Source organism: Eumetopias jubatus, unplaced genomic scaffold (genome assembly GCF_037043125.1).
Source record: "Eumetopias jubatus isolate StellerSeaLion01/CBP00866 unplaced genomic scaffold, mEumJub1_p1.0 scaffold_12, whole genome shotgun sequence".
In the NCBI taxonomy this organism is placed as follows: domain Eukaryota; kingdom Metazoa; phylum Chordata; class Mammalia; order Carnivora; family Otariidae; genus Eumetopias; species Eumetopias jubatus.
Genome location: NW_028274818.1, coordinates 2,240,713 through 2,257,493, shown reverse-complemented (window position 1 = coordinate 2,257,493; position 16,781 = coordinate 2,240,713). Strand labels below are relative to the sequence as shown.

At 61.2% G+C, this 16,781-nt stretch overlaps 1 protein-coding gene across 3 annotated transcripts; it reads left to right on the top strand.

The window, feature by feature from the left end:
• Positions 1–8,662: 8,662 nt before the first annotated feature.
• On the top strand, positions 8,663–16,781 carry NES (nestin). Of its 3 annotated transcripts, XM_088016886.1 has the most exons (7): positions 8,663–9,442; positions 10,415–10,539; positions 12,175–12,248; positions 12,505–13,522; positions 13,586–13,717; positions 13,811–13,950; positions 14,119–16,781. In XM_088016886.1, exons 1-7 carry the CDS (start codon positions 8,663–8,665, stop codon positions 16,779–16,781), a joined length of 4,932 nt encoding a protein of 1,643 aa, XP_087873012.1. The 3 variants fall into 3 exon arrangements, with proteins under 3 accessions (XP_087873012.1, XP_087873013.1, XP_087873011.1); XM_088016887.1 differs by lacking the exon at positions 13,586–13,717 and having other exon boundaries at positions 12,505–13,585; positions 13,811–14,049; positions 14,179–16,781; XM_088016885.1 differs by having other exon boundaries at positions 12,505–16,781.

Genomic DNA, 16,781 nt, shown 5'->3' with positions numbered 1-16,781 from the left:
AGGTGCTCCTCGCCGGGCCCCTCTCTTCTCCTTCTGGGCCACAGATTATGAGGCCAGGACAGGTTCCGGGGCCCTTCGGTCTCAGGTGGGGGATTATAAGCTAAGGTTTCAGCAGGAGCCGAAAGGCAAGGGTATCCTGGGCTCAGCCCAGAGCGGCCTGGGGAGGGAGAGCCACCGTCCCCGGGCCCAGCATGGGTGTCGGACACCCAGCCCCCATCCATCTCAGCCCACCCAAGGGATGCGTCTGAGCATCAGGAAGCCTGGGGGCCTCCCTGACCTGGGTGACACAGGGGGAAGGTATTGCTGTTTTCAGGGGTGCCTACAAAGGCAGGAGCCAGGGCAGGCCAGGCCCTTCTCAGACGGGCAGCATTTATCCCCCTGACAAACATTTTCAGAGCTCAGCTCTGCACAGACCCTCCGGTGGCCGGAGCCAAAGCAATCCCTCACACAGCTTTCATCAACCCCCGGCCACTGAGGAAATGTTCTCCAACCCCCTGCTAGGTGCCCAGCGTGTCATTCCACAGGCCGCCTGGGCTCTGGAGCCAGGGGGGGCCCTCGGAGCTCGCTGTGTGGGACAGGGTACCGAGGACGGGCCCCCTCCTGCCCCTGGGGCCTCTGCCACCCTCAGGCTGCCTGGGGCTCAGCTGCGGCCTCTCCTCCTGGCCCTACAGAGGCTAAACTTTTCAGACAAGCTTTCCTGTAATTGTCCTTCTGTCGTCACAGCTCCTGATGCAGAAACCAGCCAAGGGACTGTGGAACTGCATAGGCAGAAAGGTGAGGGCACCCCCCCCCCCCAGCCTGTCCCAGGGCAAGAACGTGGGCCACGGCCCAGCCGCCGGGGCCCGGGGCCTTGCCAGAGGAGAGATTCACCCTCCACAGCCCTCTCTGGCTCACTCCTGCCCTTTGCCCCCATCCCTCGGGGGAAGTTCTTCCTCAAGGCTAACTAAGTGCCTCCGCTGCAGTGTCAGCTCTTCAAGGGGACAGAACCCCGAGGACAGGCTCTGGTGTCCGGTGGCTTCAGGGACCAGGCAGGTGAGTGTGTGGGTGCGGCCGGGTGGGAACGCTGGCTGCTCCCACCTCCCTCACCTTTCTTCCCCTGTTCTCCACCGCACTCTCCCGGGGCCCTCCCCCGGGGCCCTCCCCTCGCCTGCCCCAGCCCCCCGCTCGGGCTCCTGGCGGGGAGCCAGCATTGTTCTTTCCCGGCTCCCCGTTCCCCTCCTCCTTCCCTCGCTGGGCACCCGCCTGCCTGGTCCCTGCGAGCCCCGGGCTGGGGGCGGGGTGGAAACAGGGCTGCGGGTCTCAGGCTCTGCTTCCTCCTCGCGCCACTCCGCTGACAGAGAGGGCTGTGGAGCTTGGGTTACTCGGGGCCCCCCGGTTATTTTTAATGCCAGCAGCTCACAAGATAAATATACCTCCCCCTCCCCCCGAGCTGCCCCGACGGAGGCCCTCCTTCTCTGCCATTCACCCAGGCTCCTCAGACCGGGCTGGCCTCTAAGGCCTTCCCCTCACATGGCCTCCTAGTCGGTCCCCCGCGGCCCTGGACTCCCAGCAGGGAGACAGCGTGGCCCCCAAATCCCACAGATGACGGGGGAGGTGTCCGGGCTCCACCTAATACCATCTAGAGACCTGTGCCCAGCAAAGGGCTCCCAGGGGAGCCTCCCCCTGGGAGGGGAGGCTGGGGCAGGCCTCCCAGAGCCTGGGGGGGCGGGGGAAATTGGCCCTGGACAGGAGTTGCTTCTGCAGGTTGGGCCCTGGGGCCCCTCTCCTACTTGGCCAGGGGCCGGGGGTGGGGTGGGGTGGGGCTGGAGGAGCGCCCCTGCTGCCTCCTCTCTTATCCCACTCTGCTCCTGGTTGGTCCCACAACGCAAGCAAGTTCTGCCTGCGTTAACTTCTAGGCCTCTTGCGTTGGTCCAGAGAACATTCTGACAATAGTTCAGGGCAGGAACTGCAGCTCTCCAGGGAGGGCAGAAGAGAGAGCCTGGGATCAGGATGGACTGCTGTTCATTCCTAGATTGTTGGAGTCCCTGGACGGGAAGCCACCAAGGCCCTCAGGACAGATCCCAGGTGAATCAGCCTGCAGCAGGCGGCTGGTCTGTCTACCAACAACAGGGCACTGTCTCCCTCGGTGACACCTGTTGCAGGACAGAAGCAGGTGATGGTCGCCTCTGTCCGGGCTGGCCTCTGGCCACACAGCTTCCACCTCACAGGCCTGTTTCCTGGACCCACAGAAGAAAAATCTGGGCCCTTTTACCCAAGAGCCCCCAGATGCCCAACTTGACCCATCCTCTGTATTTATTTTCAAACGCTTCATGCACTCCGTCATCAAGAATTCTTTTTTTTTTTTTTAATTTTTTAAGACTTTATTTATTTAGGGGCACCTGGGTGGCTCAGTCGTTAAGCGTCTGCCTTCGGCTCAGGTCATGATCCCAGGGTCCTGGGAATAAATAAAATCTTAAAAAAAAAAAAAAAGACTTTATTTATTTATTTGACAGAGAGAGACACAGCGAGAGAGGGAACACAAGCAGGGGGAGCGGGAGAGGGAGAAGCAGGCTTCCCGCTGAGCAGGGAGCCCGATGCGGGGCTCGATCCCAGGACCCTGGGATCATGACCTGAGCCGAAGGCAGACGCTTAACAGCTGAGCCCCCCAGGCGCCCCGTCATCAATAATTCTATTACCCACAGTGGCACACCTCTCGACCCCCTGTATCTCTGACCTTCCCCACAGAGGGGACCACTGTCCTCTCCTTCAGTTTTATCATCTGCTTGCTTTCCAAAAATGCTTTGACTGCATGTGCACATACGTCCACAGGACACACTGTTTTGCAGGGTTTTGAACATTTAGGTTCTGCCCCTGGCTTTTCCTTCTCCGCGTGAGGCTCGTGAGCTTCATCCGCGTGGCTGTGATTCCACAGTTGTATCAAATGAACACGCCTCACGGCCGGAAAAAAATCAAACACCTGACAGCGCCAAGAGGCTGCGGAGCGATGGGACCTGCTCGTGCCCCGCTGGTGGGGAGTGAACTCGCACACCCGCTTCAGAGGACGGTGAGGCATTCTCTGTCCGGTGAAGACGTGCGTTCCCTCCCAGACAGCACCTGTGGGCCAGGAGGCCTGGGTGAGGGTGCCCGGGAGGTGTCGGGCGCCAGGATCCGCGGCCCCACCTCCCTGACCCAGTGCTCCACTTCACAGACAGACACGAGCTCCTGGGGAGGACCAGGCACTGGGAACTTGCACAGGGCAGGCAGAGGTGAGCAATCTGGGTTCAGGCCGGGGAGGTGTTACTGTCCCACCGTAGATGAGAAGCTGAGGCTCGGAGCGTTTGGGCATCTCTGCAGGACTCCGACTCAGGTGTGCCTCAAGAGCTGGTGGTCTGCACAGCCCTGCCCCACTGCTCCGGGGGCCTGCGTGCTCACCAGGCATGCGGCGGGGTGTCTGTGCCCTCCGTCAGTGGGGTGCCCCGGCCCAAACTCAGCCCCGGGGTGTGGTCTGTGAGGCAGCAAACACCTGCCGGGAGCTCCGAGTGGGCAGGACATCCAGGCGCTGGCGGCCCAGCCCGCGCCCCCCACCCCAGCTCCAGGGCACCCCTAGCAGCTCCCCTGTCCTTCTCTGTCCGCCTCTCCCAGAGCTGGGCGGGCCGGTGGTGGTGGGAGAGAGAGACTCAGCTCTAACCAGGGGAGAGGGGCTTGAGTCCCAAGTCGGTCACCACCTGGCTCCGTGTAGCCCACAGTGGCCCCGAGTGAGATGACAGGAGAAGCATGAAGGACGTAGAGACTGGACTTCTCCACGCAACCCCTCTGACTCATCCTGTGACCCCACCATCTGCTTCGTTCCCGGAGAGAGGGACATGCCGCCCGAATTCCGATTGCGTGGTCTTGGGTAGGTGACTTCGCCTCCTGAGTTGTCTCCTCCAGTGGAAACCCTGGCCAATCACAATAATGTTACCTGCCTCACTACCCAAATCGTAGTTTTTAGAAATTCAGTTTCAGGGGAGGATGTGGCGCTTCTTGAGGTAACAGCGGCCCCTGGCGGCCTCGCCCCACGACAGGGCACAGACCGGCACTCACTGAGCCAGGAGCGGGAAGGCTGCCTCTTTGCGGGGAGCTCACCGAACCCCAGACCCGGAGGGCCGGAGACAGAGGGGGACAGCGCGTCTCTGGACCTTCTCTCCCGGAGCGGCCTCATCCACGCTCATGGCCCAGCCCCCATCTGCCCCGCTCTGCCTTCATCCTTCTAAACTGGAGCCCCGCCCTGCACACCTCCCCAGGCCACAAGCAGGGGGTCTTCAAGGTGCCCCCCTCTCCATCCCCACGTCTCACTCTTCCTGGAACTGACATTCTAAGTATTCCCACATCTCTTTCCCCCTCTCCACTCCCGGGCTCGGGGCTCATCATGCTGAAGCTTGGTGGGGGCATCGGCCACATGACGGGCCATGCTGCCTGTCTCTCCCACCATCCCCCGCCCCCCCCCCCAGTCCTCCGCAGTGATCCTCCTAAGATGCACATCTGACCAGGTTACCCTTCAACCGAGGTTCAAGCCCTTCCATGGCTCCTCGCTGCCTTGAGGGCAAAGGCCCCCCTTTAACCACACTGCATCCTGCTTTGCCTGCCTGTCTACGGATCACACTCTTTGGCCCCATGTGTCCCATAGGCCCAGACGCTCCCGGGGACAGGGGTCCACATGAGTCCTCTGTGATTCCTTCACAATATTTACTCAGTGCGTAGGGTGCGCCTGGCATTCAGGAGGGCCTCGTGAGTACTGTTCCAATAAAATGAATGAGAAAACCCGGAGGGTTACACTGACGCCTCCAAGTGGTCTAGAGGGACTGGGCTCTTTGTTCAGTGCTCTCTCCACCCTACCTGCTGTCTGTCCACCAGCCCCTGGCCAGGAGAGAGAGGGCCAAGCCGGCCCATGCCAGCCCCATGCCTGCTGGCTGGAAGGAGCGGGACAGGGAGGCAAAGGGAGGGGCTAAGTTAACGACAGATGCCCTGGGCTCTGCATTCTGAGGCAAAGAAGGTGGGAGAGGAGAGGTAACCAAACTGAGACCCTCTGAGACCTCCCTGACCCCCTCTCAGGTCCCTTCAGGACATCTGGCAGACCCCCTCCGAGATTCTTTGTCCTCCTAGGAGGGGGAAACAGGGGTGAGTGCTGCTTACCCAGTGCTGTAGTCAGCCCCGCTCAGGCATGGACCTCCCCTGGGGGGGCGGGGGGCTCCTTTCATGGAGTCCTCTGGGCACAGGAAACCTCACCTGCCCCTCCCTGGGGCCCCCTCTATCCCCCGCCAACCCTGTCCACAGTCTGTTTCCCTTACTCAGCAAGGCCCAGAGGGCAGGTAAGCAAGCTCCCGGCCCAGGAGTGGGACACCAGTGTGCCCTTCAGGCGGACCCCTACCCCTGAGGACTGGTCCCCTCGGGAGCCCACACCCACTTTGCCTTGGGGGGCATCACACTTCCCCTCTGAGCCAAGGAGGGAGAAGCTGCAGCCTGCCTTCCAGGGCTGGCCTGCAGCCCAGCGCGGCCTTCCCCATGTAGACGGGGTGCAGAGGCCTTCCCGGCGGCTCTGGGAACGCTCTTCAGGGGGTGTGTGGTGCTCAGAGGCTGCCGCTTTTAGCTTTGGAGCTTAGCTGGGATAGGAGTATATTGAGAAAGTCTTCATGAAACCTTACTCCAAGTTCTTTGCCGCCCCATCTTCTTCCTCTGAGATCAATTCCAACCTCTCAAGGTCCCTCTTAAAATATGGTATCCAGAACTATCCTCCACGTATGGAGGGCAACGGGGCTGTCACCTCTGGTCCGCACACCCTGCGTCCGTTAATGGCTTACTTGGCTGGGCAGCCATTTTACAGTGTTGGTTCATGACAGCTGTGGTCTGCTAAGACCCTCAGGCTGTCTTCAAGTGGATCCGCTCTCCTCTTCACTCTTCCTTTCTTAGGCTGTTGCCTTTGAAACCAAAAGCAGATTTTTACGTTTATCCCTATCAAACGTCATCTGGTTCATTTTTTTCTATTTGGCCAAAATCGAACTCTAAGTTCTTGCACGATCTGTATATTGGATAAATGTGGCTTCTAGGCTTTCACCCGGGTCTTTAACAAAGATCTGCGACAGTTAACACGGAGGACAGAACTCTGCAGGGAGGCCCACGGAGCCTTCCTCTGCTTTCTGAGGAACATCTCTGGGGATGGCCACTGAACTTTGTGTCTGCCCACTGTAGTATCATGTGGCCCATGTGTCCTGGGCCCGGGCACAGAAGAAGTGCAGCCAAAGTCCTCACAAAAATCCCAGTAATCCAGTGCAACCCCAGGGGGAGGGGGAGAGGAGGCCATTTGGGCCTCCATGCGCCCACGCAGGGCCTTCTTTTCCTGAATTGGTTATTGCTTCAAATATCACTTACCTGTTTACAATTTGCTGGGCATCGATGTAGCTTTGCCAGGCTGTGGTTGCTGGAACCCACTGTCTCCTGCCTTCGGAAAATCAACACCACACTCCTCTCAACATTCTAGAACATCTCTGTTCCCCGTGATCCTCAGAACCACCACCAGTGTTCATGGGACAGTTCGCTCCAGTGTAATGGCTTTTGTGGGGATGGTCTTCAAAGACCTCCCCGCACGTGGTCTTGCTTGATCTTCGGAACAAGCTTACGGGAATGGGTATTAACTTCCTTTACCAACCAGGTACACTGAGGGTCACTTGGAGAACTTACGCAATCTGCTGAAGGTCATTTAGCCAGAAAGTGCGAAAGTCAGATGCGGGGCTCTCTCCTGGACACAGGTCTTGGGAGCCCACAGCCCGGGCCAGACAGCAGGCTTTGTGGGGTAATGTGAGGATGGAGAAGCCTCAGCTCTGCACTGACCCTCAGCCAGTCCCCCTTTCTACACCCACTGGCCCCTCCCGGGGCCTCCGGTCCACGATTGGTAGTGGATTCCAAAGCCCAGCTGCCCTGGGGACAGGGCTGGGGGTATTGGTGGGACAGCCTTCTGGTCACTGACCCTGTTCTACCCCCACCCAGAAATCCTGTCCATGCTCTGTGCTCCCCAGCTCTCCGTGGACACTTTGGGAGCTAAGTACTGTTTTTTTGTTTTGTTTTGTTTTTTTAAAGTTTTTTTTTTTTTTTTTTTTTAATTTGACAGAGACACAGCGAGAGAGGGAACACAAGCAGGGGGTGTGGCAGAGGGAGAAGCAGGCTTCCCCCCCCTCCCCCGGGGCAGGGAGCCCGATGAAGGCTCGATCCCAGAATCCTGGGATCATGACCTGAGCCGAAGGTAGACGCCCTACGACGGAGCCACCCAGGCGCCCCGGGAGCTAAGTACTGTAATAATCTCGCTATATTTATCTCCACCAGCTGACCCGGAGCGTCCATCACTGCTGCCTTCACAGACCAAACTATGAGCTCCTCTGGCAAGGGCCGACACATAGCAGGCACGCGGTTAACACTTCCTAGCCTAAACTGGGTTTACATGAGCAGAAATTCCTTCCCCAGAGATCCCCTCCGTCCCCTCCTGGCCCTGCGGCCCCTGACTCTGCATTCTCCACACCTTACCTGTCCCTCACTTCCCAGCTCAAGGACGCCCTCCTCCAGAACACCTCCCCCACTGCTCCCACCGCAGTGAGCTCTCCGCTTCCAGAACTGCAGAATCCTCAAAGGGATGTTTTGCGGATTCAGTCAGAGAGTGCCAGTAAGATGTTAGAACACGATCTTGGCCCCTTGCAAAGGCTCAGGAAACGGGCTGGTTGTGATGAAGCAGGGCCTCTTCTCTCCGCTTGCTTCCTCCTCCTGGCCTGGGCTGCTCACCACCAGGGGGCACCCTCTGCCCATTAAACCCTCCCGCCCCCTACCCCCCAGCCCCCCACCCCCCCACACACACCGAGGGAGGGATGGGGCCCCTTTGCCTGAGAACTGGGGGAGGCCTTGGCCTACCTGAAACGTGGGTTTGTGAGCCTCGGGTCCTAGGGAAGAGCGGTAGGAAGGATGGAGGTGAGTCGTGGGGCGCGCAGCCCTCCCGGGACCTCCTGGGTTCCCGGTGTGTGCACACGTGCTGCGGCCTCCCAACAGAACATGTGTGCCCTTCCGTCCTCTCTGCGCAACGCCGCCTTCCCCCGGCATTTCTATCTGCAAAACAGACCAACGACCAGCGGCCCCGTGCGATGCCCCTCACTGCTCCCATCTTATGGATGAAGAAACCGAGTCTTGAATTCCGGAAGTGGTACCGCTCCTGGGTGTGCTAAGTAACAGGGACTCGCCCCGTCCCGCCCCCTCCCCCCGCCCCCAGGCCTCGGTCCCCGGGGGCCCCCTCCACAGGCCCAGGTCTGGGCACGGCCTCCTTCCTCGGAAAGCCACTCGGTGGGATCGGATTCCCAGGCAGGCGTTCAGCTCGGCTCCAGGCTCCAGGCTCCGGCACAGCGGGGCGCACGGACGCAGGCCGGCCCCGCTTCCCGAACTCCAGGGGTTAAGGCTCGGGTCCCGCCCCTTTTCCCGCCTGGCTGGCGGGAGTATGAATAGCCTCGTTCCCACTCCCGACGTTCAGTCGCTCGGCTGCTCCTCGCTCCGCCCCGCCATTGTCCCCGCCGGCCTCCCTTTTCCCTCCCCGTCCGTCCTAAGAGCTTTGAGAGTTGCTGGCTTCTCCCGCTGCCCCGCGTCTCTCCACCTTTGGTGGGTCAGACTTGTGAGCAAGATGGAGGGCTGCTTGGGGGAGGAATCTTTCCAGATGTGGGAGCTCAACCGGCGCCTGGAGGCCTACCTGGCGCGGGTGAAGGCCCTAGAGGAGCAGAATGAGCTGCTCGGCGCGGAGCTCGGGGGCCTCCGGGCACAGACCGGGGACGCCTCCTGGCGCGCCCGTGCCGACGACGAGCTGGCGGCCCTGCGAGCCCTCGTCGACCAGCGCTGGCGAGAGAAGCACGCGGCCGAGGTGGCGCGCGACAACCTGGCGGAAGAGGTGGAGGGCGTGGCAGGCCAGTGCGAGCGGCAGCGGCTGGCGCGGGAGCGGGCGGCGGCCGAGGCGGCCCGCAACCGGCATGCGGCCGAGGCCGAGAAGTGCGCCCAGGCCCGGCTGAGCTCCCGGGCGGCGGAGCTGGAGCGCGAGCTGGAGGCCGCGTGCGCTGCGCACGAGGAGGAGCGCGCCGCCCTGAGCGCCCGGCCCCGCGCCCCCAGCCGCCCCGCCGCGCCCCGCGGGCCCCCCGCGCCCGCCCCGGAGCTGGAGGAGCTCACGCGGCAGCTGGGCGACGCGTGGCGCGGGGCCGTGCGCGGCTTCCAGGAGCGCGTGGCGCGCATGGAGACGTCGCTGGGCCAGGCCCGCGAGCGCTTGGGCCGCGCCGTGCAGGGCGCCCGCGAGGGCCGCCGGGAGCTGCAGCAGCTGCGGGCCGAGCGCGGCGGCCTCCGGGAGCTACGGGCGGCGCTGGAGCAGAGGCTGCAGGGCGGCTGGCAGGAGCGGCTGCGCGCCACCGAGAAGTTCCAGGTGACGGGGGAGGGTCGGGGAGCCGCGCAGGCCCCGTGGGGCCAGGGGCTGGGGAGCGCGGTGCGGGGTGCGGCTGCCCATTCAGGGGCCACTTCCTAGGAAGCCCAGAGTGGTGCCGGAGGCCCTGGACTCTCCCAACTTTGTCTAGAGTAGGGTGGGGTTGGCGGGGCTCGGAGCCGGGCCGAAGAGCACACCCCTGGCCGGCGCGCGGGCAGGCGAACGACCGGCAGAGCGGCCTTCTCACTGGCCGGGCCGCGGGCTTGTCCCCGCCTCTGCTGTCGCTCAGAAGATGCGCGGGCCACCACTCCCAGCCCCCAGCTCCCCCAGCTCTGAGTCGGCCCCCTTCCTAACCGCTCTCCTCCCCCCCCCCCCCGACAGGAGGGGGTCAGGGGCCCTCGAGGTGCGGCCACCAACCGGCCCTCCTCCCTTGTCCCAGCTTCTCAGCTCCCCCCAGCACATTCCAGAAGCCGGGACAGCTGCTCCCCCTCACCCCGCGCAGATGGGACCAGCAGCTGGGAAAACAGCCTCCCGCCTGGGCCAGACAGAGGTCTGGCCACGGCCACCTCCCACCCCTCCTCTCTGAGGAGAAAGATTCCAGAACATGTGGGAAGTGGAGGCGGTGGGGGCCTGGTGTGAGGACCGACCAGGAGACAGTGACTGGGACTCTGCTCTGGGCCTCTTGATTAATCGTTTTTCCTTCTGCGTTCACTTTCTTTCCCTTTCCTCCCTGTAAGCATCTCCTTTCCGGCCTCACCTCCCCCCTCCTGTGGGAGCTGAAGTCCCCTTCGCCCTCGGCATCCTCAGAGGAGGAGCCGGCCCTTGGGAGAGCCCAGGAGGGCCACCGGCCTCATCTCGGGGGCTCCAGAGGGGGCGCTCCAGGCAGGATGGAGTGGGTAGAGGCAGGAGTGGGTCAGGGAGCAGGCTAGTTAGCGGGGGCCGCCGCCTCACGGGCTGCCTCCCCTTGTTCTGCAGCTGGTGGTGGATGCCCTGGAGCAGGAGAAGCAGGGCCTGCAGAGCCAGATTGCCCGGGTCCTGGAAAGTCGACGGCAGCTGGCGCACCTCCAGATGTCCCTCAGCCTGGAGGTGGCCACATACAGGTACGGGTTCCTCGGGCCCACCCAGGCGCATGGATGCACCCACCCTTGCAGGCCGAGCTCTGCCGAAGGAGCCCAGAGCCATGGGTGGTGGTTACTGGGCTACCGCTAGGTTCTGTGACTCTGGGCTGATTCCTACCATACCAGGACGTGTTCCACCCGAGCCCACCTGCTCCCCCGTGGGTTCGGGACCAAAATAGTCTCCTGTGCCTGGGAAATCTCCCAAGGAGAGGTGAGGCTGCTGAGTGGGACGGCCTCAGGAGAGAGAGCTGGACGCACGTGGGGCCTCTCCATCCAGACCCCCGCCAAGGGGCTGAAAAGCCCAAAGTGTGTGTGTGCGTGCGTGCATGTGCACGTGCGCGTGCACACTTACGCTGAGGGGATGATGTCCTTGGGCCAGCCCCACAAAGGGGGAATTGCGGGTTGGGGGTGGGGGCACCTGACCTGGGCCTCGATCTCCTTGTCTGGAGATAGGAGATGGGCTAGGTGACATCCGAGGCCCTTCCATCCTGAATGTCATGGGCCTGACTCCCCTTGAGCCCTAGCGCCCTGGCTGTGCCCAGCCCTTCTGCTGATCACATTTCCTGTTGGCTCCAGCAAGGCTGAGACCAAGGAAGCGCTGCCTTTCTCAAAGCCACAGTCTCTTCTGGGAAACTGGCCTGTCCGGCTGAGGACCCAGTGATGGAGCCTGAGGACGGGGCTTTGCCACAGGGTGGGGACGGGGGCTGGACATGCAATGAGGACAGTACCCGGAGAACTCACAGGCCAACTAAGACAGGGGCCCCGGGACAGGATCGGGAGGGCAGGGGAGGCGGAGCCCCGAGAGGGAAGGTCAGTGAGGGTCTTGGGATGAGGAAGAGGGCACTGTACCTCCACGGGGCACAGAGCTCAGAGAGCAGGTGCCCCGTCAGCAAGGACAGAGGTGAGACCATGGCAAACACTAAGCCGACTCAGAGTCCTCGAGAGGAGCAGGATGTGCTGCTTCACCCCTGCCCCTCTCCGTCCCCCCCTATTCCCCGTGGGGCACGGAGGCAGGGTCATGGACACAGAGACCTCCATTGCCCCGAAAGGCTTGGGATCCAGAGCACTTAGAGATCCCAGGATGAAGGCCTTGACCCCCAATCAAACCACTCAGGCGAAGGGTCTGGGCAGGCTTAACCACTGGTTTTTGAGGCATGAAAAGGATTTGGAGAGAGAGAGCGAAATTCATTTGCTTTTGTCTGTGACCAGCTTTGGGGCCCCTGGGGGAGGAGGAGGGAGGCTATCCCATGGGAACGGCCTGAGAATTCCCACTCCCCTCCCCCCCCCCCAGGAGCCCCCTACTCAGACCCTCCAGAGGGCACTGTGGACAAAGGCAGCAATTAGCATGAGAATAGGCCCCACAGGGAGGATGAGATCACTGGCGGGGAGGGGGGGCTGTGTGGGTGTGTGCTCACTGTGTGGGAGTCTGCCCTGGGTCCCGAGGAAGCCTGTGATGCTGTGGGGTGTGTCCATGGGACACCCCACCCCGGGTGCAGCCAAGTGTAATCCTGCGCGTGGCCTTGTGCCGCAGTGGAGGCTCAGCCTAGTCCTCCCTGGCTGGCTTGCCAGAGGCCTGTGGGCGGGTGGCTGACCCAGCATTTCCTCCCTCTTCCGCAGGACCCTCCTAGAGGCCGAGAACTCCCGACTGCAGACCCTCGGCAACACTTCCAAGGCTTCCCTTGGCTTCCAGGGTAAGAGGAGGGGCCGCACCCTCCCCCCCACTCTCTTCTTCTTTGCCCTTTATACCCCAGAGTGATTCCTCTCCTGGGAGACCCAGTCTAGGTCTTGAGTCCTTGGCCTCCTGTAGCAGCGAGTGTACTCTCCGCCCAGCCAGTGGAAGGTGGGGGCAGGGCTCATGGGCGCTCTTGCCAGAAGTGGCAGCTGCTTGGAAGCTCCAGGCCTCCACCAGTCCCTACTGACGCTGCTTCTTCCCCTCTGCCTTTCCAGACCCTAAGCTGGAGCTGCATTTCCCTGGGACCCCGGAGGGCCGGCATCTGGGACCTTTGCTCACTGCCCTGAGCCCCACTTCCCTCTCCTTGCCCTTGCCTGATACCCTTGAGACACCTGTGCCAGGCTTTCTGAAGAGCCAAGAATTCCTCCAGGCCCGTACCCCAACCTTGGCCAGCACCCCCATCCCGCCCACACTTCTGGCTCCCTGTGCCATTACGGATACAGAGATCAGAGCCCAGGATGCCCCCTTCTCCCTGCTCCAGCCACAGATTGGGAGGCAGCAGGTTCCAGAGGCTCTGCACTCGAAAGCCAAGGTAGCCATCCCTTCCAGCATCCTGCCAGGACCAGAGGAGCCTGGAGGCGAGCAACAAGAGGCCAGTACTGGCCAGTCCCCTGAGGATCATACCTCCTTGGCCCCACCCCTCAGCCCTGACCCCTGTAGTTTAGAGGCCAAAGGTAGAGAACCCGGTGGGTCTGGAATGGTCAGCAGATTCCAGGAGGAAGGTGAAGGGCAAATCTGGGGGCTGGCAGAGAAAGAAATGGCCATAGAGGTAAAAATGTTGAACAGTTTGCAGCAGGAACCACGGCAAGAAGACGGGGGTCTGAACATGAAGGAAATCCAGGACTCCCAGGGTCCTTTGGAAAAAGAAACTCTGAAGTCTGTGGAAGAGGAAACTCAAGAGCCACTGATGTCTCCGGAAAAACAGAGCCATGAGGCTCTGAGATCTCTAGAGGAGAATCCAGAATCTCTGAGGTCTTTAGAAGAAGAGAATTTAGACACATCAAAAGGTCTAGAAAAGGAGAATCAAGAGCTATTGATGTCTTTAGAAGAGAAGGATGCAGAAGTAGTGAGACCTCTAGAAAAAGAGACTCTAGGACTACTTAAACCTGTAGGAAAAGAGGACCCACAGACATTGCAATCTCTAGAACAGGAGAATCAAGAACTAATGAGGTCTCTTGAAGGTAATCTAGAGACAGTTTTATATCCAGAAAAGGAAAATCAAGAGTTAGTAAGGTCTGTAGAAAAGAACTTTGAGTCAACTAGAGATTTAGAAAAGGAGACTCAAGAGCCACTGAGGTCTCTAGAAGATGAGAATCTAGAAAACTTGAGCCTACTGGAAAAAGAGAACCAAGAGTCTCTGAACTCTCCAGAAGATGAGAAGCATAAGACCTTGAGACCTGTAGAAAAAGAGAACCAGGAACCACTGAGGTTTCTAGAAGACCAGGAGACATTGAGGCTTCTAGAAAGAGAGAACCAGAGGTCCCCGAGGTCTCTAGAAGAAGAGGAGCAGGAGCCAGTGAGGTCTCTAGAAGAAGGCCAAGAGACACTGAGGCTTCTAGAAAAAGAGAACCAGGAGCCAGTGGAGTCTCTAGAAGATGAGAACCAGGAGACATTGGGACCCCTAGAAAAAGAGAACCAGAGGTCCTTGAGGTCTCTAGAAGAAGAGAACCAGGAGCCAGTGGGGTCTCTAGAAGATGAGAACCAGGAGACATTGGGACCTCTAGAAAAAGAGAACCAGAGGTCCTTGAGGTCTCTAGAAGGCGGCCAGGAGACATTGAGGCATCTAGAAAAAGAGAACCAGGAGCCAGTGAAGTCTCTAGAAAAGGAAAACCAAGAGACATTGGGATCTCTAGAAAAAGAGGACCAGGAGCCAATGAAGTTTCCAGAAGATGAAAACCAGGAGACATTGAGATCTCCAGAAAAAGAGAACCAGGAGCCAGGGGAGTCTCTAGTAGAAGAAGACCCGGCAACATTGAGACCTCTAGAAAAGGTGAAACCAGAGCCACAAATGTCTCTTGGAAAAGACCAGGAGATATTTAGAGCTCTTGAAAATGAGAATCAACAGTTATTAAGGTTCCTAAAAGAAGAGAGCGTAGAGGCAATGAGATCTTCAGAAACTGAGACTCCAGAGCCACCAAAGTCTGCAAGAGAAGACTTGGGAATACTGAAATCTCTAGAGACTCAAGAGCCACTGTGGTCTCCAGAAGAAATGAATCAGGAGACAATGAAACCTCTAGAAAAGGAAATTCAAGAAGCACTGGACTCTGTGGAGGATGACCGAGAGACACTGAGACCCCTAGATAAGGGGGACCAGGAATCACTGAGATCTCTGGGCGGGTGGAGCCTAGAGACTCTGAATCCGCCAGAAGAGCTAGGTCAGGGAAGTCAAAGGAACCCGACCGAGGAAGAGACCCCTGAGCAGACGGAGAATCCAGAGTCGCCGAGGTCTTTGGAAGAGGAGGGACAGGAGCTGCCACTGCCTGCCAGCCAGCAGGGGTGGGAAGATGTGGTGGGGGACCGAGAACTGGAGCAGGGTTTGCCCCCTGGCAGGGCGACAGCGCGCCAGGAGGCTGCGGCCACGCTCGACGTGAAGGAGTGGGCTGGCTCCGCCGGGAAGGAGTCTGTGGGGCAGGGACAGCCACGGCTGGTGGCCGCAGGGGAGGTCTGGAGCACAGGCGAGGGGCACTCAGGGAGCCCTGAGCCCAAAGAGCAGAGGGTCCCAGTTGAGGGAGCCGGGGGGGAGGGAGGCACTGAGGGCCTCCGGGACCCCGAAGGGCAGCTGGAGCAAGTGGGGGTGCCAGGCCTCCAAACTCCCCAGGGAGTGTCAGGGGCGAGAGAGCCGGTGTTGGAAGGTAGAGATGAGTCCCTGGGGGGTGGCCAGGCCTCCCCAGAGGTCACTTCGGGGTTAGAGACAGCTGTGGGCGAGTCGGCTGCAGGAAGCCGGCAGGGACCAGAGCAGGAGGTGGTGGGGCTGGAGGACCCAGGGCCCCCGGCCAGAGAGGAGGGGGAGGCGTCACCCATGGGCGAGGAAGGTTTGGAAGCAGAGAAGATGCAGGGTTTGGAAGGGCCCAGAAAGGACCCAGAGGAGGCAGCTGCTCTGGACCCAGAGCTTTCCGCCCTGTCCAGGAAGAGCACAGACCCCCTGGAGCCTCCCAGGGGCTGGGAGGAGGCGGAGCCAGAGGCCCCGTGGGGAGCGGAGGCTGGGCTCCCTGCCGGGACCAAGTGCCCCTCTCACAGTGGAAGCAGTAGCGGTACCCCTCAGCCCAGGCCCCTGGGGTCAGAGGAAGCAGGAGAAGATGCAGAGCTAGTGCTGGGGCCCCCCAGCCCAAGGCCCACTGAGCCCCGGGCGCCCACCCCAATCCCTGGAGATGCCCCTGGGCTCCAGCTCCTGGCTGAGGGGACCCAGGAGGCTGGCTGGGGACTGGAGGGGGAGCAGGAGAAATTGGGTTCTGAGGGGAGCCCTGAGGATCTCCAGGAGGAGGGGGAGGAGAACAGAGAAGACAGCGAGGCTGATGAGCTCGGGGAGACTCTTCCTGACTCCACTCCCCTGGGCCTCTATCTCCGGTCCCCAGCCTCCCCCACGTGGGGCCTGCATGGAGAGCAGAGGCCCTCCCCTCAAGGGGAGGCCAGAGAGGAAGGCTGGGCTCCTTCTGTCCCGGCCCCTGAGGGCTGTGGGGCTCAGCCGGGGGAAGAGGAGGAGGAGGGGGAATGTGGTCAGCACTCGGACTTGTCGGAGGAGCTTGAGGACCTGGAGGCCGAGGGGTCTCTCCCTCCCGGCCCCCCTGGGGAGGCTGTGGAGCCTCCAGGCCAAGCGTCTCAGCTGCTGCTGGAGCCTGCGGCCTGGGACGGGGGCGGGGAGTCCGATGGGTTTGCAGATGAGGAAGAGAGTGGTGGGGAAGACGGAGAGGAAGAAGAGAGGAGGGAGCCAGGGGCTGGCCGCTGGGGCCCCCGGCCACCGCTGAGTGGCCCTCAGAGAGGGAACTTCCTGGGGTCCGAGGCCGCAGAGGGCGGCGTCCCCTGGGATGATGGCCTGAGGGGCATGGAAGCCGGTGTCCGCATGACTGCCCTGGAGACTGAGTCCCAGGACAGCACGGAGCCCTCGGAGGGCTCCGAGGAGGAGTCTGGCCCTGTTCCCTTGGAGAGGGAGGACCCGGTCCCCGGCCCTCTGGGAACCCTCAGCGGGGTGGGAGGCCTGGGCCTGGGAGTGGGGGACAGCCGGGGTGTCAATGGCCAGGGCCCCAGCCTGAAGGAGGAGTTAGAGCGTGTGAACGGGGGGGTGGTAAATGGGCTGCAGCCGCCCGAGGGAGGGGAGCAGGGGAAACTGGGGGGCCCTGAGGTGGACCAGGGCAGCCCCTTGGAAGAGGAGGGGGACGAGGGGGGTGCCCTGAAGGCCCCTTGGGCAGGACCTCCTCTTCACCTTGGCGTGGGCCAGTTCCTGAAGTTCACTCCAAGGGAAGGAGATGTCGACTCGTGGTCCTCAGGGGAGGACTAG

Coding starts and splice junctions, on each gene's coding strand:
- NES (XM_088016885.1), top strand. CDS start 8,663: ATGGAGGGCTGCTTGGGGGAGGAATCTTTCCAGATGTGGGAGCTCAAC. Junction 9,443..10,414: donor GCGCCACCGAGAAGTTCCAG/GTGACGGGGGAG, acceptor CTTGTTCTGCAG/CTGGTGGTGGATGCCCTGGA. Junction 10,540..12,174: donor CTGGAGGTGGCCACATACAG/GTACGGGTTCCT, acceptor CCTCTTCCGCAG/GACCCTCCTAGAGGCCGAGA.